We start from the raw sequence: 22604 nt of genomic DNA, 5'->3' as shown, positions 1-22604 counted from the left end.
TTCGAGGATGAAGTGACGCCAGAATCGCGACTGTCCAATCGTACTTACTAATTATCGCGCTAACTGCAAACATTTCAGCCAAAATTGCGTAATTACGCCAAACAATGTAAATTCAAACGCATTGGATAACGCGTGCACGTATATACCACTAGACGTAACTTATATTAGCGTTTTAATATAATCGATAACGTGCGACGTCGATGCTATATTATTATATGTATAATACCTATAAATCACCCCTTTAGATTATTAACCCAATATTATCCCAACGCTGCATCCGACCAATATTCAAATGTGCGAATAAATTCTGAATAAATACTTTTTTCCTTTTTATAAAACTTGATTGCACGCAGCTTATTCTCTTATTCAACACTTCAAAATGGCGTGTTACAAATAATATTATTCGGATGAACAAATATTGCGAAAGAACGATTTCGAAAACTGTATATATATAAATGTCGATTATTTATCGACTTGTAAGCAATTTAAGTTTTGGAGAAGAAATAGAGAACGAGATTTGCACCACCGTTGCAATGATAAGCACAAATCGATTTTCAATTTATTATTGCAAATATTCACATCCCTCGAGTAAGTAAATAACAGCAAAATAAATGGAAATAAACTTTGAGAAACTTTCTGCAATAGAGAGTTAATAGGATTCCACACAATTATCATCAAAACGAAATTAATTGGTCGATGACTATGCGGATGATTTTTTTTCATTATCTATATATATATATATATATGTACATATATAGCATTATTCAATGGATATGACGGTCTTAAACAAAAACTAATTCCACTTGAAAATTACTTGGAGAACAAACTTATCGCAGACAGAGAAATATTCATTCTCGATTCTATAGACGAGATAGAGAGGTGGCTTAAGTCGATCCAAAGGCTCGTCGAAATAGTATATCACAGTTTCAATGGTCCTAACTTGGGAAATTTCAACCACCATCGATCTGCGACTCGTTACCGCCGTAGATGTGACTTGATAATAATTAATCCCGACTGTTCCCGGGAAACTTTAACTCGGTGTGGAAACTTTAATACGATACAGTTTCTCTGGCTCTGTCAATCGATGCCGCACGTCGGCCGAACAAGAATTAATTGGCTGGAAAGGGAATCCTTCGAAAAAAGCTCGTTCGAGTGTACATCGAATAATCAAAAATGCTCGATAAAACGAATCTCGTGTTCGAGTATTAATCAAATCTTGGGATAGAAACTTTTCTTGCCACGCTTTTAAAAAACTTGAAGAGGTGGGAAAACGTAGATCGTAGATATCGATGAAAAACTGTTGGCTCGGTTCATCATATTTGAAGAGAGCGTAATTGATCAATGGGAAAGCAAGGAATGAGAAAATTGTAAATCAACTAACCTTAATAAATATATTAAAAGGAATATCCACACGAGTTAGAAATTTTTAATAAATTACATTTATGTTATTTTTTAATAAAAGATAGATCTCCGCAAAATGAAGTTAATTTTCCAAGGCGCTCCATACATTTATGAATCACTTTTTCACGTATTCACGTATTTCACGTCATATAATTGTAAATATATGAATAATTTATTATAAGTCTCGGCACCTCGTGTGATTTAATAATTGGATTGGATAATTGTATAATTCCGGTAGAAAAGAATCGAGGTTGCTTCTCTTCCATCCATGTAATTTAATCTTCATTGCGTGTTTATTAATTATGATATTAAGTAACGAATCACCGATGGAACACGCGTCGGCGGGATGCTTTAGTGGCAGAGGAGAGTAGTTTGCGATGTTTAATGAAGAGCTTTGAATCTGACGGACGAGTGAAGATGAACGACACGAAACATTTCATTAAAATTGGAAAATATTTCAACGATGTACAACACGACTCATCTGTTATCGATTTCATCGTAAATTTGTCGCAAACAAGCCACTTTAATTAAAGAAGAAATAGCGAAAATAGGGTCGAGAATATCAACGAAGAAAGTCAAAGATATATAGAATATGATGAGGGGTAGTTGATTTTTTTTTGTTTTTGTTTCATTCGGTTGAAGAATACTTTTCTTTGATTAACTTCGTTCCTGGATTTACATATTTCGTTCCGTGTTAACGAGATGAAATACGAGATGCAGTTTTAAAAATTCACGCGAATATGATTTTTCATTGGAAATCAGAATTAAGAGTTTGAGATGCACACACACACGCAGAATATTTCTACGAAATACGTAAAAAATATAAGCAGTGATTCCACTAAAAATTACAATACATGATGATTATTGTGTCAGAAATATCGATTAATATTTATTTATTATGTTACAAGCTATATAACTTTGCTGGGTGGAGCGATAAAAAAGTATGACACGATAAATCCCAAATTCATAAAGCTTCTTCCATCAATTAACATAATTAAACTTCAATCAGATCGATTACGAATAAAAATTCCAACTCGCTTCGGACAGAAAATAAAATAATTTTTGAAATTAATTTAAAATTTCCAATATACCGATAGTAACGATAATATAAATTTATATTTTTCAAGGAAAAAAGAAACAACAAAATTTGAACCGCTGTAACTCTGAGGATAATTACTTCCGGTCAACGAGTGAACGATTGTCAGACGCGTGAAACTTTGCCCTTTAAAACGCTTTTCCATTTATCTCGATACGTCTTGCGGTTCTCGAGATATCGTCGCGTGAAGAAAAGAATAATTTTTGATTATTTTCCATCTCCATCCTTATCGCTTACTCGGACCTCTCGCTCGCATCTCGTCTCATTAACATATCCCAAACAGCAGACAAACGACAGACGCGATTTCTGGAAGGATATTGACGCATTTCCAAGAAAAAATGGATCGCTGAAACTTCGAACGCTTATAGCACGGTTCTTTCTATACCCTGAGTGGGTTTTAAAATTTTTATTTTTATTTATTTTTAAGTAAATTTTGATACGAAGAATCGTTCTTTTAATTTTTGAATCACGACTAGAAAAGAAATTTTAAAATTTCTTTGGTTAAAAAATGGATGAAATTGTTCGCTTACCGGAGAATAACTCGAGGAATTCTTCTACCCCATAAGTACCGGTGAACCTGTAGCTTGGATCATTTAAGGCATCTTCGCCATGAACTTTCACCCTTTTTATCATGAAGCTAATATTGTCCGGTTGACCATCCTGATTGAAATCTGAAGAGAACAAGAAAAAAAAAAACAAGGAATGCGTTAAAAGTCGATTTAATGGAAAATTGGGAATTCGAATTCCATTCGAATTTCTCGAAATTAAAGTCGGTATCGTGACAGATAGATGATAATATTACTAGGAAATTCGTAGAAATTCGAGAGGAACTACTCATAGGGGTAACCGATAGCTGATAACGAAAATCACAGGGGCTCCAGACAAGTAATTTTCCCTCGGTGATCGGTGTATTCCGGCTCGGTCGTCGCGTGGTGGAGGCCATTTAATCAAACACCAACCTCCGCGGGAATACCAATCGAAACTGGAAAAACGATCACGTGACACGCGATCACGATTCCTTTCCGCCGTTGAATCCTATGATTTTTCGACTGTAAAACGATCTTACTCTGTCCAGCGACAGATGGAGTCTCTTTTGACTGCGCGTTATTTACGAATTAATTGGAACGTTGTTAAAAGTTGGCAAAGGTGACGAGGGACGAGAGTAATTTTATCCGTTGAAAAATTAATTCTTCGCTCAGATGAATTTAATCTTTAATCGATGGTATTACGAAAGGGCAGAATAATCCGACCTTGGCATTACGTATTAAAAGCGGTGACATTTAGAAATAGCCGCAGGAGATTTTCCTGCGTACAAGGAGGCTGCATAAACATTCTCGACAAATAATTCGCGTATAACGTCCACGTGCCGTTGGTAATCAACGTAAAATCCATTCTATCCGAGTTTGATGTTGCATTAATTCGCTTCTATATCGTCCATAATGGCTCTGATTCAATTACAAGTAAAAGCTTCTTGAAAGTAAATAATGCAAATACGTGGGTGAGAGAGGTATTCGAGATAAAACATTTACTTCTTACGTTATTTACTTTACGTTTTTGAACCAAGTTATAATATATGGAGAGACGGATTAATCTTGACAAAACTTGCAGCAAAACAGCAAGAATGTGAGATCGAAGAAGACGCGTGTTCTTGATTTTATTGTTTATTATTTGTCATCTCGCTCCTGATAAGATTCAGCGATTCGGAATACGAAATACGAAGATCATGCGTTCAAAAACACGCTTTCACGAACGGTACATTTTTTTATTCATCGTAAAATAACGCATCTCAACTATTTTCCATCCGTATTTATTATTTCTAACACTCATAAAGTTCGCAAAGCGAATTTACCTTATCACACGTTTCTTATATTAAACCCAATTGCAGCGAATTTTTCAGCGAATCGGTGAAATAATCGCTACTCGGGTGTACCGGAGATGAATATTCCGCACGCGTAAGATTAAAAAGAAAAAGAAGGAGGAGGAGGAGGAGGAGCAGGAAAACGTCTGTGCTTATTATTGAATAGGTAAAAGGGCATCGTCACGTGAGACTCGTGTTACAAAGTTCGCGTTCCGATGTCGTAAAAAATTACTTGGCAAACAAATAAAGGGGTAACGCGTCGCGTGACAGCTGTCTCGGATATCCCGCTCGGAAATAAAGTTTTTTTTACGTGAGTCCGTGGATAAGGATCGTAAACGCGCGTTCTGGCCAACGTTCTCAAACGTTCCACGTGTAATGACTGACATTGGAACACTTCCACCTTTGCCCGATATCACCGTCACGATACCGCTTATCGCTTTACTTTTTCTCAATCGCGATAAGAGAGAGGGGGGTTCACGTTTACACGGCGAGTTCATTGGTCGCGACAAAATCGACGAATATCGATATGGAAATAAGAAATATCGAATCTATATCCAATTACTATTCGTAGAATTTTAATTCAGATCTTGGAAATATTAGGACGATAGTGTAAGACTTTTAATCCTTTGCACTCCTAACTAACAACTTTCTCAGCTAATTAAAATGATTTCACGCAAAAATTGAAATATAAAACTTTAATATTCTAATATTCTAATATTTCACGTAAAGAAAGAAAATTTGTCGAATATTAAAATCTATATTGTTTTCTACGATTTTTTAAAAAACTTTGAAAATAATATTTCCATTAGTTCGATCGATAATTTGAGATAAAAGAATCTATATTCGATAATACGTTATTCCAAGCTTTATAAGATTACAGGTAAACAGCTTAGGAACCCTGAAGCGATATTTTCAAAAAAGCGAGAGCCACCATTGGAGCGCAAAGGGTTAAATTCTTCCCTCCTAAAAACAATTACCTAAACTTACGTAATTCCATCCCCGTCATCTCCGTGTATCTCGACGACGAGTCGCGCGCAAACTCGTGTAAAATCAGCGGTAAACGGGGACTGGCGCACAGATGATGCGAGGGTAGATAAAGGGCGCGATCCTTAATCGGCGCAATTCCGCAATTCTCTCGTCGGACAAGAGCGTTTAGCTGGCCGGCCGAGTTGTACGTATCGCGATGGGAAGAGAGTTAATGCCGTCTAATCCGGAGACAAAGGGACGCCACGTTTCGGGCTGGCGTTTCCAAGAGGGGTGGTCGATCGGTCATCCGAAATGCTCGCGTGTAGAGATGGCCGATAATCGGGGCGACCATCGTTCCGGAAGATCGACGCATCCTAGCTTTCTCCTCCCTCCTCCCTCTTTATATACACACATATATTCCGACAAGAGGGAATAAGAGGTAAGGGAACGTTGTGTGCGGAGAGGAAGAGGGAACATGAGCGAGTGGATCGCGGGACGGAAGAGATAGGGAATTCTAAGTAATGCGGTGGGCCGGTTGCCGCGTGTAGGCGCGGTCACGCTACGTTAAACAGGGCTCAGTCACGAGACACAAATATTTGCTCGTTGTTACGGCAGGTGGTGCAACGTTTAAAACCTTTCTGCATGCGCCCTCCTCCCTCTTGCTTAATATTCGCGAGCTTCACCACGGCCAAACGAGATTTTCAGGAAATCGCTTTCCTCTGATTTGCGCCCATTCACCCCCCCCCTCATACCTGTTCAACGTTCGCTCGTCGTTCAAACTGATTGTTTCTCGGTTGGATTTGTAGCTGATGACGTAATTCTATTAAACGGTATAATTTCGGGGGATGGCTTTGGACAAACGGTTCCAAAGGGATCCCGGGGGGGATTATAATCAAAGGGAAATCGAATCGCGCGCAATTGTTCGAGATAAACGAACCAAGGAGATGATATTCTTTTCTTTTCCTTCCTCTTGTTCTTGCGAGCACTTTATTTTCTTTTTTCCTTTTTAGATCGAAAAGAAAGGTCTCTTGGAAAGGGGGTGCTTTATCTCTCGATCGGAAGAGTACAATGGAGGCAATTTTTTGTAGTCGGATTCCGCTCTGGATATCCTTTCCCCATCGTTGATAACCATCGTTTAAAGTTTACGCATTAGGTGTGTGTAGAGGCGCGATAAAGTTGCAGTGAATCAATCGGTCAACGTCAGACACAGAAACTGACATTAATCGGTCGTAGCGCAGAAAGGAACCGCAGTAAGGCTAAGGAACATTCATTTCCTCCGATCGCCGCTGGCAGAAAGTTAGTTTAACTGGGAAGGTCCGGGAAAGTTTTAATTGGTTTGCGAAGTTATTACAGCGGAATGAGACAGAAGACGCGCACTTGTTAGTTGAGGAGGAAAACGTTGCCGATTTCTGGGCCGGCAAAGAATTTTCATTGCTGTTCCAACGCTTGCCATCGATATACACAGTTATATACACAGTTCGTCGATTACCGTGATACAGTGTGAAAAAACTATTGATTTTTGGATTATATTCGTTCTTCAACGGGGGTAATTTCGATTCGATAGGCGCCACGATTGACAATTGCAATCGTCGTGATGGCGAATGTTCGATTATCGTATTTACCATATTATTGGCATTTTTTTTTTATAAATAATTTCGATGGTAATGCTCAATAACGCAATATTGAGGTAATAGATAATCTGAATTATAACGTGACGCTTATAATTGAATTAATATCATTGGAAATTGCGCACAAATCTCAAGTAACGTGTCATCACAATTGTGCAGCTGTTTAATTGGAAACTATAATGGAACGGATCAATGATCGTTTTTGGCGTAAAATTATACGCCAAGTCATCATTTGCTTTCCATTTTCTGTTCGTTTAAACTCATGTCTCTCTCTTTTTTTTTACTACCAGTAAATTTCATTGTCAATTGGAGTTGCTTTACTTGATATCTTGAAATTCAATGGAGATTTACGTAACATCTAAGAAGACAGTTGAAAGATATATTTAAAAATTACATCGTATTTTTGTAATTAATATAATGCGATAACAGCAAAGAAAAAAATAGAGTGCTCGATAATTTTTAACAAAAAATTCCATGCAATTAAACTTCACGATTTACGTAAAATGTAAGCTGTAAAAAAAATAAATTTTAAGTTTTTTGATCGATATCGACAAAAATGTCACATCGTACGGCATCGCGTGTCGGCGAACGATTGAATCGCCTTTCCAATTGCCTGTGACTTATCAGCCACGAGATATAATTCCATTTCCATGGAATATACCGATTTCCAGATACGACGAATCCGCGAATTCATGCAAACAGGAAACATTTATCTAAAAATATTGTTACTACGTATTTTCCAACACACCTGTATACCTATATATAGAGTTGACACGTTGCACGTGGCGAGTCATCACCTCGATGCTGGCCTCTTCCGACTTGTAATGATTGAAGAACGTGTGATCCGCTTGTAGATATAACATACAAGTGGTCTTCTTTGGATCCACCGAGGTTCGTTTGCGGAGCACTCTCGAATATCGCTCCCTGTACAATCTGATTACAAACGAGTAAAAAAAGAAAAAAAATTTCAGTACGAGTATTTATACCTCTTGATATTCTGTATAGTTGACAATACGAGTTTCAATAAGTTCGATTTTACGCGGATTCTTTTGACACATTTTTTTTTTTTTTTTTAATTATATTCCGGTCGATGGAACCGGCGAGCTATCCCCAGAAATTGTTGTATTTCTACGGATAAAAAATTATAGGATCCCTTTCAATTTTACTGTGGTATCCAATCGCCTTTTTTTTTCAAAAAAAAAAAAAATAATACGGTTACTCTGTTATTATTTCGCAATTTTTGCGTACAGTGTTTTAAATACAATTTTAAAACATTTGAAAAAAAGGTCAATAACAGTATCGTCGATTCAAAACCAGTTACCATCCGTAAAAAAAAAAAGAAAAAAAATGGTTTAAATGCGTAGAAAGCGATAGTTTGTATTTCGTTTTTTTTTTATTTTTACAAAGGAACATCTACGAGAAGAAAAAAATTAAATTCGTAATATATATATCTCTTTGTCCAAATCTGTTGTCCAAAGGTGAAATTTCCAGATTCTGCTAGGGTGGTAGATATTCGAACGCTTCGGCGGCCTGCGAAAAAGAGCACGAGATTTTGACGCGGCGACAGTCGATTTGCCCGATACGTGATCCGCACTCGAACAACAAATCAAACGCCGCGCCGCCCTATGAAAAGAGCCGATCCCGGAAACGTTCGGATAAGGATAACTCGGTCGCGACAACGTTAAATTGGATCGGTCGATAATGCTGTTTGCTCTCGATTTTTTGACATTTTCATCGTGGTACGCGCCACGATTCCCCTCCCTCCTACTAGGAGGAGTTCTTTAAATGGAAGCGCAAGCATTCTTGGTAAACACCAAGAATCGATAAGGCGATAAGTTGCGCTTCTCTTCTTCTCTTCCGGCCGGCCGAGAAAGTCTCTTGACTTGGTCTTTCCTCCTCCTCCTCCTCCTCCTCCTTCTCCACCACCACCACCTGCTAGAATATTTCATCGACGCGCGGTTCACTTAGGGGATTGGTCAAATGGAAGCGTCGAAAAGAAAGAAAGAAGAAAAAAAAATAGATAGATGGATAGATATAGAGGGATGGTACCGGTGATCGAGAACGAACGACCGTGTAAAACTTTTACACGGTCTGTATAACTTTTTATTTTTTTCGAGGTCCCAGCAGCTTTTCGTGTAAAATGGGAAAAGGGTGGAGGGGAGGGGAGGAGGGGAGGAGGAAGGGGGATTTCAATTAGTTGCACGAAGACATTTCACCCCTCCCTCCCCTCTCTTCCCTCCCTGCGCGCCTTCTCTCTCTTTTTTTTTTCGTAACTTTTCGCGTTGACGTGAGCGAAACGAGGCAGCTCGTGGTCGGACAGGTGAAACGACGTCACCGCGAAAGTGTTTCGAAATTGGTGTTCGAATTTCGGGATATGAAATATTATATTTCGTCTTGGAAAAATATGATAAATACGCGAGAATAAGTGGAATTATTCAGGATCGATTCTTTAATTTCCTTTTTCTTTTCTCTTCGTTAAATTAAATATAAAAATATTGTCAAAGAGGTAAATGCATTCACTAAGTATTTCTTGTTGAAGAATTTCTTTATTGGAATTAATACGCTCTTCTTCGATTAATAAATCTTATTACTTTCTACGTACTCGCGTATTATATTTATTTATTCCATTTAAACGATATCATCCCACGGCAACTAAACAATACCCAAAATACCAGAAATTAATCGCTCGAATAAATTCTCTCGCAAATGACATATATATTACATAGCACAACGACCGAGATATACAAGCGGACACCTCGTTTGTAGAAATTAAAAGGGATGGGAACAGGAAGATATATATTATATAAGACGGATCTCTCGTGCGAAGAGATCGAATAGAAAAAGATTACCTGTCGAGCACCTCTAAATTATGCGAGCTCGCCATCGGGTCCTTCTTCCTAACGTCTTTCGGATACAAGCCGGGCTTGGCACGGGACTTGCCCTCGTATTGATAAAGCGGGCGCGCCGTGCCCCCGAGATATCCACTCCACGTCCCGTTCGTCCTGCAAACGATTTTTCGCCGGTAAGCGTTCGGAAAACTACAGAGAGCGGCGGGCGAATCCCTCATGGTGAACTGATCAACTCCGTTGGCCCGGGATAAACGAGAGAAATCGTCGGGGATGCGGCGAGGAGATAAGGGTGACATATGTCGAGTAATACGTAACAGGGTTGAAGCCAATTTACTTGGAGGATCGTTTCCAGCGGGACTCCTTCCCGAATCTCGCGCCAGCTCCAAGACAAGCGGGCGGGGAGGGGGTTGGGTCTTGGAGAATCGTGATGGAATTCCTTGGATTCCCTTTAAACGCTCGTTTCTTTCTTTCCCGAAATTTTTTCCAGTTTTGCCAATCATCTCTGCGACATGCATACGTTGATGCAAAATTCGAGTCGTTGCATTATTATTTCTTCTTAACGTTTTCTTTTTAATCGTTTTTTTTTTGCGTTATGTCATCGTAACCGTGCGATACGTTTTATACGTTTCGTTTTTATACGACTATTTTATGTACTGGCGCAGTTTTCCCGTTTCATAGCTTTCTTTTTCCTTTTTTTCTTTCTTTTTCCGCTGTACACGTTTAATTCCTCGCGTAGCACGTGATGCGATTCCGAAAACTGAACGCGGACTAAACGAGCGTTTAAAGTATTTTAAAGCTTGCGTTCTAACGTGGTGGTTATACAATACAAAGATTTCTATTCTTGATTGGAATAACGAACGAGAGTCGATACTCGATCGTACACAACTTATTCCGTCGATAAGCTCGAGAACTAAACTAAGGAGATCCTTGGAAATTCACGTGAAAATTTTATTAAACCGTTTCAAAAATTAAGGAAGCTATTATATAGAGAATGAATAATTAAAATAATTAAAATAACCTTACATTATACATTATATTACATTATTGACGGTGTACGTTATAATTAATCGAGGCTCAGTTCAAAATCCTTCCGCTCATCCTGCTCAGAATGCATTTTCTTTGCATGAGTATGATATCAGATACCGGAATATTGAAACATGTTCAGGATGGTATATTCAAATTGATCAATCTATCGATGATTTTTCCAATGTATTTCTCTTGCATAAGAGATAATTTTTTAATCTTCACGAAGTCAATGAGGTGGTCGATTATTTAAAGATTTGCTTTCAAACCCAAACGGATTTGGAATTCAAGAATTCGGATCATCTGATGAAAGCGTTATTTTATTTTATTTTGACGTTGCCAATTGTGAAAATCGGATCTTTCCTATAGTTTCCCGTCTTCAAAGTGGCACCTGAAATTCTATTAAATCGGCCGGTGGATATCGATCAATATTAAATTTGTATCTGGAATATTGAACGTGTTAGATCATACGGGAAGATATTATACATCCAAATTGCATGCTAAGCTGTCTCGAACGTGATACGAGGTTAAATTTGACCGGGAAGATTGAATTCGATTTATTTTTTATCTCCTCTTTCATTCCAAGGAGTACAATCAAATAACGAAGTTACATAAATACATCCACCTTTGCTCACCGTAAAAAATCTTCAGTAAGCCACTCTAAACGCTAATTCTCTACCTTCTATTTACACTCAATATCGTTAACATAACGTGTTTTAATAAGTTTACAGCACGCATATTCGAGGACGCAACGCGATGTAAACTTGCGTCTCAAGCGTATAATGCCCTCGTAAAGAAACGCGACCGGTTTTATCACCTCGGCCTAACGTACTTTGTTCATAATTAACGCGCCGTTTTACTCGTCCTCGTGAGAGAAAATTATACTTTACGCGTTGTAACATCGCGTGAAACGTATTTAGTTCACGGGAAGTTGAAGACGTGTTTACCTTAATTCATTTAACGTGTTCTCTCGCAACAGCTCGCTCGCGCACGGATATCCGTTGCGGCGGGGAATGTTCACGTCCACGGAACGGTACGCGATCGTATGGTGATGCATGGCGTCTGTCGTGTCATTATCCTTGCCGTCTTGCCGATGGCACACGGGGGGAGCGTATCTGCTGGTTGGCTCGATGTAGATCTCGCCCGATGCCGTCGAGATCGTTCCGTCGAAGAGACCTTCCTCCGTCACCATCCCGTGCACCGACGAGTTCTCGTCGTCTGGAGGATAGAACGTAACGAGTTTAGTTTAATTCTGTCGTTTATATGGGAAGAAAAAGTTGAGATGGAGATAATAACCGGCGATAATCGGTGAAAATTTGGATTTATGGTAGAGCAAGTGGTAGAAATTGTTCGGATTAATTGGGACCGATTGGAAGGTGGTTGTAATGGGGGATAATGAGGCATATAATTGTGTGCGCTTGCACAATTACTTATTAAATACAAGAGTACCACTGCTGTAATTTGAAATGTAACGTGTACTAAATTATATGTGTATATATATACTTTATGTAATTGACTCTTTGAGAATCTTAGGTCGATACGGAAATATTATTTCAACGAAAAATTCGTTTTTCGATTTTCAAAGTATCCTATTGGAACGTATCAAAATCGAGGCATTTTTTTAATCTCAAAGAGTTAAATTATATCGATCGATATCGTTGCACTGGCTCCAGAGAGATGACGGGGAATAACGACGATGCGATACCGGTTTCGATAATCGACGCCCTGTCGTATATTTACCATATACCATTCCACTCCACTATTTTTTCCTCTCTCTCTTTTTTTTAGAATTTTTCTATATTCTTTCTATCTCTCAGCTGGAACGCAGAGAGGAAAAGGAAATCTAATTTTTCGATTCTGAAATTCACAGAGAAAAGCAAAAATATGATCAGCGTCGATATCTCGGCGTGAATGCGCGCCAGAATGCTCCCACGCTCACTTTGACCATCTTTTTCTCCCACCAAACGTATCTACTATTGCTCGTAAATCGTGAGATTTACGCGTGCAAGAACCGCGCACCGAGGAATCGGCGTTTATATCGCGTTTGCCCGTTCGGACGGCAAGCGTGAATTTATATTCGCTTGATTCGTCGCATCATCATGGTGCATCGAATCTGTGATGCATCGATGTGGCCACGCGTGATTCTCTCCTTTCCTTTTTGCATACGGCATCTCCATTTCCCTCCTTTGTCTCTTCCTTCTTTTCTCTCCCGTTTTATGGAAAAATTTACGTAGAAGAAGATTCTTGTTCGACGAAACTAGACAAAGAAATGGAAAAAATTGTTTGGTTGTTCAGAAACGAATTATTAAAGAAGTGTTGATCCTCGTGTATTGCGATGTTTCAAACTTGTTTCAAAATCTCTTGTTATTCGGGATTGATGGATAATTTTTAAAAGAAAAAGATGATTTCTTACTTTTTTCTAATTGATGAGTATGATCTTGATGAATATAAAAATTCTTTCTTTAATAAGTTGATTATAGCTGTTGTGTAAATATTGATTTTTGCAACTATTCGCGATATTTCGTGTCTATTTAACTGTTTGCATAGTTGCACACGTTCTCTCTCCCAGAGAGAATCTGTGCATCGCGTCGATGAAATTGTTGGCCGATTTTCCGTAACATATCTCGCGAGTGTTGCGTATTTATTCAAGCAGATGATTGAATTTTTAATGCACGAACACTGAAGATTCTTCAGGGACGAACAATTAATTAATTCGATATAAAATCGACTTTTATTGTTAATTTTCTATTGTTAATTAATTTTGTTTCGTATCCACGTAACAATTTCGGCCGAATATTCGCCACTTTCCATCGATCGATTCCAAGTTAATTAATGATCGTTCTAACAAGGTTAATAACAATATCGTTTGCAATAATTGATACGATTTCATTGCATAATACGTTTAACAAGCTGTTTTATTGTAATTTTGATATTTGTTATGCAACAAGAGAAATTGCACGATTATTACCAAGACTCTATGGATTAAATATTTGTTTTCGCGCGAAAATGATGAAGTTCTGAAAATCATTTTATCGTACTAATATTTATATATAATGGTTTGATCCAAACGAATGAGTTGTTTTTCTTTCGGAGAATTTTTATTTTTGAAAATATAATATTTTATACGATTATTTATAAGTTTCAATGGGAATATTGTTGAAATATTTGAAAGTCATATTTTTGCAAATAGTAAATAATTATCAAAGTAACTTACAATAAATATTTATTTACAAAATTCGATCTATTTAATATTTTTATACAATTTTAATAACATATAAATTCAATGTTTTAATTCAATATTTTATTATTCAGCGATCTTTGGTTGCAACGGATGGTGGTTTTATTTGGAATTTCTTACTGCTCCCAAACTCTTGAACGTACGTAAACGAAAAATTCTTTTCTTCTGATATGAGATTTTTCTATTTTGTCGTTTTTGCTGTGAGAATTACACACGGACATACCAAGAGACGAGAAAAGAATTGTGTGAAATCAGAGTGGATCGCAAAATAATAGTTTTACGTAATAAAATATAAGTAAGAAAAATATATAAAAGTCCTTCTTTTATGTCCAATTTCCAATTAGTCTAAAAATTAAATCCATTTTTCTGAAACAATTAATGAATTAATGAAAATCCGAATTTTTTCTCTCTCTCATCTGTTGAAATATTATTCTTATCCACGTCTTCTATACTCTTTCGTTTTAATAAGTGATAATTTCTCATTTCGAAACAGCATTTCATCCTTTTTCTTTCCCTTTTATCTCAATAATATTTTTAACTCGGGTAAGCTTTATAATAATCAATTTATAACGAATACACAAATTAATCACAAACTGAACGCAACGTTTCAAGTACAATTAATTCGTTTTCCTAATTTCGTCTAATCTTATTACTTAAAAAAAAAAAAAAAACTATTACAATATCATACATTATTCGAAACATTAATTATTTCCACTTAAAAATTTTCAAAGCTGGGAAATAATTTAATTGAATTTCACGTCGCGGTCGCGTCAAAAGAGACAATGTTATTAAATATCGATCCAATTATAAATATTTTAATAATGACGGGCTATATTCTCAGGAATTTAATTTGATACCGTATTGGCTTCCCGAAAAGACATTCGCTCGTGACGCGTTTCACGATATTAGCGTCTGTTAGTTACATCGCGACTAATCCATGAATTTCCAAAGGATTCTCCATTCAAGTTTTCGCCCCAAGCTACCTAAATCGTACGTTTTCTCCGTCGTTCATTTTGCTTCAATATTTGTTCCAATAGAAAATTCGATGAAAAAATAACTCTTTTTTTTACATATAGAACGTGCTTTTGAATACTCGATGCTATTTACACGAAACCTTCCGTATAAAATGAATTTTTAAAAATTCTTCTCCAAACACAGGTATATTTTAATTTTTCTTCTCGCAGAAAATTTCCTTCCCGCAACGAAACTTATCGTAAAACTATCGCTATTCCCAAATTTTCACAATTATATTTAATAATTAAAATCCAAACGATCGATTCAATCTTTCCTCCGCAGAGCTCAATTATCGCCACGCAACACGCGATATCCTATTACATACATCCTATTAAATACACGGCGAATAGGTGTGATTAAACGCGGAAATTCTGCCGTTCGCGATCCCCCCTTCCGCCGAGTCTTTCTCACATTTCGAAGCGCGAAAATGAGGCGAGGTTGGGGGCGGGTTCGAATCGATATAAATTTTTCACGGGTGCCGGACCGCGGGCGGACGGATTTGCGAGCCGCAGGATCCCCCCGGAAAAGTCGATCGCGTTAGTTATCGAAGTGGAAAATAATGTCATGAATAATGGAGGGACGTGGCGCGGTGTGTACTCGGCGGACGGGTGCAGTCGCATTGAGGGGTAGCGAGCGTGCAAAAGGCGGAAGGGAGCAAAGGGAATGGGGAAGTAACTGCGCGCACAAAGTGCTCGGGCTGCTAGCTAATTCGCAGACGTACACGCTCGGTTCCATCCCCTCCCCCCAATGTCGACTCCTTTTTTCTTTTCGACACGCGACGGATCTTTGTTTGATCAACAAAAATCAGGTATATCGAAGCTGATCTTTTCTTTATTCGATTTTTCTTTGCTCCTGTTCCGAGTCTGTGCGTCGATTCTTTTTTTTTAATAGATTGCCGATGGGATTTGGAATTTTGTATCGGTTCTAAGTAATGTTTTATGGAAAATTTCATTCCATTGGGTGTTTAAAGTTGGCGAATTACACGTAAGGGTTGTAAGAAATACTCGGGAGGTGACTGGTTTCCCTGGAGTTTTCGAATCAATTGTATGTAACGTTGTATCCCGATCATGTAAATTGGATCGGAACGATTAACGAATCCCTTCTTCTTCCGCTGGAATAGTTTTGGAATTAGAATATTCGACGAAATGTAGAATTCATAAGAAGAAAAAAGAAAGATAAGAATCTCGCTAAGAAGTCGAAATTGGATTCGAATTTAATTGCTTGCAATATATCTCATTTGATTAACTTATTCTAGGATATCGGCAATTGCGCGGCAATACATAATAATCGTTCAATATGGGACTATTAATTGGTGAATAACCGGAGGTAACAATAACTAAACACGAAATTCTGAAATACAGAACGCATTGATATTTGATATTTGATCGACTAACTCGTTGGAAAAGTATAACGTTTCCTCATCTACTTACGATTATCTCGTATAATATACTTATTATATCCCCTCCCTGACAATATAGAATACCTTTTCACTTATACACAGCAAGAATCTCTGCGAAACGAGAATGAATCGATTCTAATCCCGAAGAAAATCATATTAAAAATTTGCAGTACGAGTGATTTAATAAGAAACCGGGCGAGAAGGTGCAATAATTGTCGTCCCAATGAAACTTGCGCGTCCGGTTTGACAGTTCGTCGCGCGTATCGGCGGGCAATTTGTCCGTTTAAGGGTCGATTGTCGGGGTGGATTCGGCCGGTTACGTGTAAACGGTGGTACGTTGCCGGTGTTTTAAATGCAAAATTGCCCTCTCTCTCTCTCTCTTTCTATTATTCTCTCCCTTCTCCTCCCTCTCCATGATGGAATTTAATTACAACGATCTGTCGTCGGGGGAGCGCGGCCACCGTTCGAAAAGCCAATCGTATTTCGACGGGTTCGAGTGACCAACGTGTTGATGGAAAGTCGATAACGGGTGGCGGCCTGTTCCCGCTCGCGACATGCAAACGACGCGATTCCCTCCCTCCCCAATCATTTCTCTTGCTATATACGGGGGAATACACTTTGGGATACGAGCCGTGATTCTGTGCAAGTGTACACAGCCGTCGAGACAGACGTAGATCCTCTCCTCCCCGACCGATTTATGATTCTGCTCGATCGTGTGAATCGCTCGGAGCTGCTTTCCCTTTCGACCAAAGATCTCGCTCGATCGATATTGCATTGGTTCTTCTCTTTTACGAGAGAATATGTAAGAACACTTTTCCTTCTTTTTTTTTTTATAGTTTAAACTAAGCTATTATTACATGATAAATCGATAAAGTATCTTTTTAAAGTATTATCGATCGATAAGGCGGTTCGAGAGAATTTTGCCGGAGAGAGAACGAAAAAAAAAAGGAAAAGAAAGAAAAAGGAGAGTCGAAAGTTTGAAAAAACGAGTTGTTGCTCGTTCGATCTCGACTACTAACTAGAGAAATTGGCTGGTAGCGAAACATTATCGGGGGAACTCGTTACATTAAATATCTCTTTGAGATAGAAATAGAGCGAAAAAAGTCGGTAATTTTCGGCGCTGAATCTTTTATTCCGCAGACTCGGTAACTCGAAACCCCGGGAGGATGCGCCATTTTCTTGCAGCTAAAAGATTATCCCGGGAGGAAAATAAAATTCAATCCCTCGGAGGTTCCCTTTCCTCGTGTGTCGGCTTTCATCCCCTCTCCCTCCCCCGCTTTTCTCCACCGATCTGATGTAAAATGCTGGATACGTAAGATGGAGAACGCAGACGTCTCCCTCCCTCTTTCTCCCCCCTCCCCCTCTACGTTTTCTGAAAGGTTTCGCGTGCAAGTCCTTCGTGGTAAATCACTCGCTCTCGATCGAATCCCTCTCCTCGGTTTATCCATTTTCGGGATCGCAGACGAAGGGATTCGACTGGAGCCGTGACACTGCCGCCTCGATATGTTCTCCGTGCATCGACGTCGATCCCCCTCGAAATTTATGTGGCCGACGAATGGGAAAATTTGGAGAAAATTCCGAACGAAAAGACCAATCCATATCTCAAGCCCTTCGCCAATTTCGCGTTTAATTTGCCAACGCATTTTATTTACTTTTCTTTACTCCCTCTTCTTCCCATCCTGTCCGTTTCTACCAGAATAATATCGTCCCGATGTCGTTTCGCCTTATTAATGTTATACTACTGCCTCGTCGCGAGAAGCAAGTCATCTGCGGCGCGGATGATTCTCCGATTCTCCTATGCTCGATTTCAACGTATATATATATAAAGCAATTAACGGAATTATTCGGAGAAATATCAGAAAACTCGAGTAGACTTCAAACAAACGCGCGGAACTTTAAATGCAATTTCGCCGGCGGCACCGTGTATAAACTCAATTTCGTTAGCGGTGCATTAGAGTCCTCGACCCGGCAGCGTCTCCCAATTATTCAAAACTTAATGCAGACCGTATCCACCCTCTCAAAGTCTATATATCCGAGGCCGAAAAGTGGATCTGGCTTGCAAAGTGACACAGCTCCCCCACTCGCGATCTCCGTTTCAACTCGGCCTTTTCACCATTTCACCGCCCTTTTCTCTCTCCTCTCCCCCATTTCTTTCCTGCATCCCTTAATTCCCTCTGTCTCCCGTGTTTTATACCCCCTTCTCTCTCCGCCGCGTGGGAATCGAAATCTCAGAATTCATGGAAAATCGGGATGGAGGTGTATCCTGTATATATATGCGTATGGGCGTAGCGTTGCCTATTCACGTTAATCGCGAAATTCCACTCTTCTCTAATGACTTTGAGAATGGAATTCCTTCCATCCGTGATTTCAATTCATTCACTCCTCGAGGATGATCTCCTCCTTTTCGACTCTGTCACTCCATCCGCTTTCGCGGAATTATTATTAATCGGTGTTTTGGTTGCTAGGATTTAATCGAAATAATATAAATTAAATGGCTCTCTTCACGGTTTCCCCTTTGATCGCGAGTTTAGTTTAGTTTCGTTGAATGCAAGTTTCTAATTACGGGGGAAGTTGTTTGAATGACGAGTTGAATCGAAAATAATTTAAACGAAGAAGAAAGGGATCTGTATTCGTGGAATAATTGTTACGATATTAATATCGTAATATTTACAATTATTTCTTAGTATAAAGTATAAACAGTTTTAACTTTGAATTTTTAACAAAGACGTGTTAAAATTTGCACATCCATTGCAAAAATTTAAATCAAACTTTTATCAACAATGGGATGGAGGTTAAATTTAAAATTTCTCTTCCCCCCTCCCCTAGTCTTCGATCATCGTAATTCACGCGCTTTGAATACTTTATACCTTTCTGCGTATTACGCACGTAGATTGTGTAGCCCAATTCGAATTTCGCGCAAATGCACAAAGACCCGATTATAACGTGTAAAATGATGAACATCGTTTGAAAAGTCGGGCTCATTACGCATCCCGTGTCGCATCGTTATCCTTTGAATATTTTCGCGATATTCGCGGAATGAAATCCGTGGGAAAGATAAATAAAGGACGATGGGATGAATCATGAATACACGTGACGTGGCTGGTTAGATAACAAAGTGCTTACTGATCGGGTGCTCGATTCGAAAATCGACGTCATTAATTCCCAGCACACGTCGCCATTTAACCCGATTCGATAAATCGACGCAGAACGTTGCTAATTACCCGACAATAATACCCGAGCGGGGCTTGCTAATTTGTGTCGTTTCGAATTTTAAAAGGTTTCGCGCTCCTTTTCATTTTTTCCCCTTTTCATCGTCTCGTTTTTTGCCTCCCCGCGTCTAACGCGTGCAACGAATATTCGATTCGTTTCGATCGCGGGACGGGAAAATCGAGAGCTCCAAGAATTTTGATCCTCGCTGGTTTCGATTGGGAGGAGTTATTTCCGAGAAAATAATGTTAAAGCGACGAAACTCGGAGAACATTGGATACTTTTTATTCTTCGAGAACCTTTTAAAAAATTGACTCCGTTCCGATCGTCGGACGAAAGTCGCCCCTCCAAGAATTAAATCTTTCCTCCTCTATCGGAGGAAAGTTTCTCGGGACTACACCATCCTTTACACCACTTTCGATCGCTTGACAAACTTTCGATAGATACTGGTTTCATGACGCAAGGATCTCGTTGCAACGTATGAATTTCACGTTTCTATTTTTCTTTAAACAACGTTAACTTCATTTCATTTTCTTCTTTATAAATTTTAAGCGAATAAGATAACGTAAAAGTATAAAATTATGTATCAAGATTTTATTAAGATTATTTATCTTTAAAAAATAATCGTACAGTTTTGATTTTGATATTCATCCTGTTCCATTTAATATTTTATACCGATTCCTTCAATCAAGTTTAATTGACCGATCTATCGCAGAGTACGCAATGGAAATATTTATTAGGATTCCTTTCATCGATAGTATATTTATTTCCCGGATCCGGACACGTATTGTAGCTCGCCCTCGTTGAATTCTATCAGGATCAGTGGTTACGAAAATTAATTCTGATACCAGCTGCCTGGTTATTTGACGCTGGTTTAAGTGGTAAAATCTCACCGGTGATTGATGCGTCCATCATCGATATCCTTTGTGTTCTATTCGCGCAATTCGGGGGGAGTTTAACAATAGTTTTCGACACTGGTCCGTCATAATTTGTCGATAGCAGCAATGAACGTTCTAACCGAATCTCGATGTCACCACTTCGCTTCCATCCACCTCATTTGATTCTCCAATTTCCATTCGATGAAATATTCTACGTTTAATTACCGCGTTTGTAATTGTAAATAATTTGTAAACATTCCGTAAATAAACGTCCCGTGATTAATTTTTCTCTCGAATTGTCAGCCCACGTTTCTTCCCATTTCAAAAACATTCCTTGAATCAAATGAATTTTCTCTCTGTACTCGTGAAATATTGTTGGAGGATCGATTCCAAACGATAAAGGTCTATCTACAAAAGTGCCGATTGAAGTTTATTCATGAAAAATTAGAAGAAACGAAGATGGAAAGCTTCTCTGACTCTAGAAATTAAATTTCGCGCAAACTTTACGATATCTATTAGAAAATCCCTTCGCGTATTCTTTCCGACGAGGCAACAAATAAATCTTCTTTCGTTAATTTCCCCTCGATCGATCTTCTTCAATCAAACTTTCCTCTCGTATTTACCTTTGGCGTGACTCGATTCTCGTTCCAAATCACTTCGAATAAAACTAGATAAAACTAGATCTGTTCCGTGTCGTTGGCAGTCGTAGGCTCGTTGTTACACGAAAAGGAAAATATATCGCGTGATTGAAAAGGCTCGCTCCAAAAGGAGAGGAGGCTATCAATTTCCCCCTCGGTTGCAACGAAATCGATTTAGGGACACGATAAACGAGGGGGAGGCGGCGTCAAATCATGAAATTCCGTAGACGGCTTAATTGCTCGAGTTTCGGATTCTATCAATCAGCCCGCTAATTAGGCCAGTCACGGTCTTGTTATGCAGCAAATTAGTGGTCACTCTGCCGGCAAGATGGTAAATCGAAACGCGAAGATAGCTATTTCGTTACCGTTACCACCGATCCACCTTGTCATTAGTCCGTGAATCCAATTTCCATGTGTGTGCGATTGAAATTTAATCGTTCGCGCCAACAAACCGAGAATTATGGGGCGAGATCTTTACAATCAGATCTTGTGATATTTTCAATTTCGAGGAGGATGCGAGGATTTTAACCGGGGTCTGATTAACCCAATTTTGGCCAAGCTTGCCTGGGACAATCGTTATTCCGATCGTACGAATATCTTTATGAAATGATGTACAAAATGGAAATGTAATACGAAATTATGCGTATCGCGTTCATCGTCCAATTTGTCTCTCCTATCTCTTTTTGATAAATTACTAATTATTGCACTTTCTAAGGCTTTTGTTTGTCAGGCGTGTATTTATTTATCGTATATGATTATGTTTGCCGTATTCGTGAGGGGATTGCGGATTTTCATGCAAATGTGTCGCGGTTATCGTATTAAGTGTTTTGCATATTTTACGACGGACGATATAAACGAGCAGTTTCTTCTCGCGTTAGTTTTATTTACACCGATAATTGGATATCGTTATAGAGGGAATTTGATATTGAAAAATTTGAAAAAGGTGCGTAGACAGAAAGACGAGAATAGATCGAAACGAAATATGATATTTCGATATGTGTTGTATCAAGTTTCGCGATGTAGAACGGTCTTTTTCGGTTTACAAATTAATTTTTCGAAATAACAAAATATATAATTCGTGGTAACGGAAAATCAAAAAATTTAAAACGAATCGATCGATGATTTGAATAATCATCAATCTTTCGATGTACGTTGGATGATTCGAATACTTAAAAAAAGGCATAGCATACATATTTAAATATTTAAAAATTTCGAACTCTATGAGTAAATGTTTGATTGAATCTATTTTAAACGTATTAAACGTGAATCTCTGTTAATTACTACAAAAAATGCTACCAAATGAATTAGAAGCATTAGAACAAAATGTGCAGATATTTTTCATATAGTAGTAATTTTTTAATATGTTTTTCATTTAAATCATAGTGATTTATTGAAATGATGCACAAATG

At 38.4% G+C, this 22604-nt stretch overlaps 1 protein-coding gene across 8 annotated transcripts in view; it reads right to left on the bottom strand.

Annotated features, from left to right (window-relative positions):
• Positions 1 to 22604, bottom strand: part of LOC108000950 (disintegrin and metalloproteinase domain-containing protein 10-like) — a 212526-nt gene that overhangs the window by 25244 nt on the left and 164678 nt on the right. For all 8 annotated transcript variants that reach the window (XM_062077793.1, XM_062077800.1, XM_062077794.1 and 5 more), the window contains 4 exons: positions 11769 to 12039; positions 9799 to 9951; positions 7698 to 7882; positions 3028 to 3168 (listed from right to left, as the gene is read on the bottom strand). In XM_062077793.1, coding sequence (XP_061933777.1) covers positions 3028 to 3168; positions 7698 to 7882; positions 9799 to 9951; positions 11769 to 12039 — 750 coding nt within the window. The remainder of the gene's footprint in view (positions 1 to 3027; positions 3169 to 7697; positions 7883 to 9798; positions 9952 to 11768; positions 12040 to 22604) is intronic.

The sequence above is a fragment of the Apis cerana genome, linkage group LG8 (assembly GCF_029169275.1).
Source record: "Apis cerana isolate GH-2021 linkage group LG8, AcerK_1.0, whole genome shotgun sequence".
NCBI classification, from domain to species: Eukaryota; Metazoa; Arthropoda; class Insecta; order Hymenoptera; family Apidae; genus Apis; species Apis cerana.
Note: the sequence above shows the minus strand (reverse complement) of the source record. Positions and strands in the feature narration are given on the sequence as shown.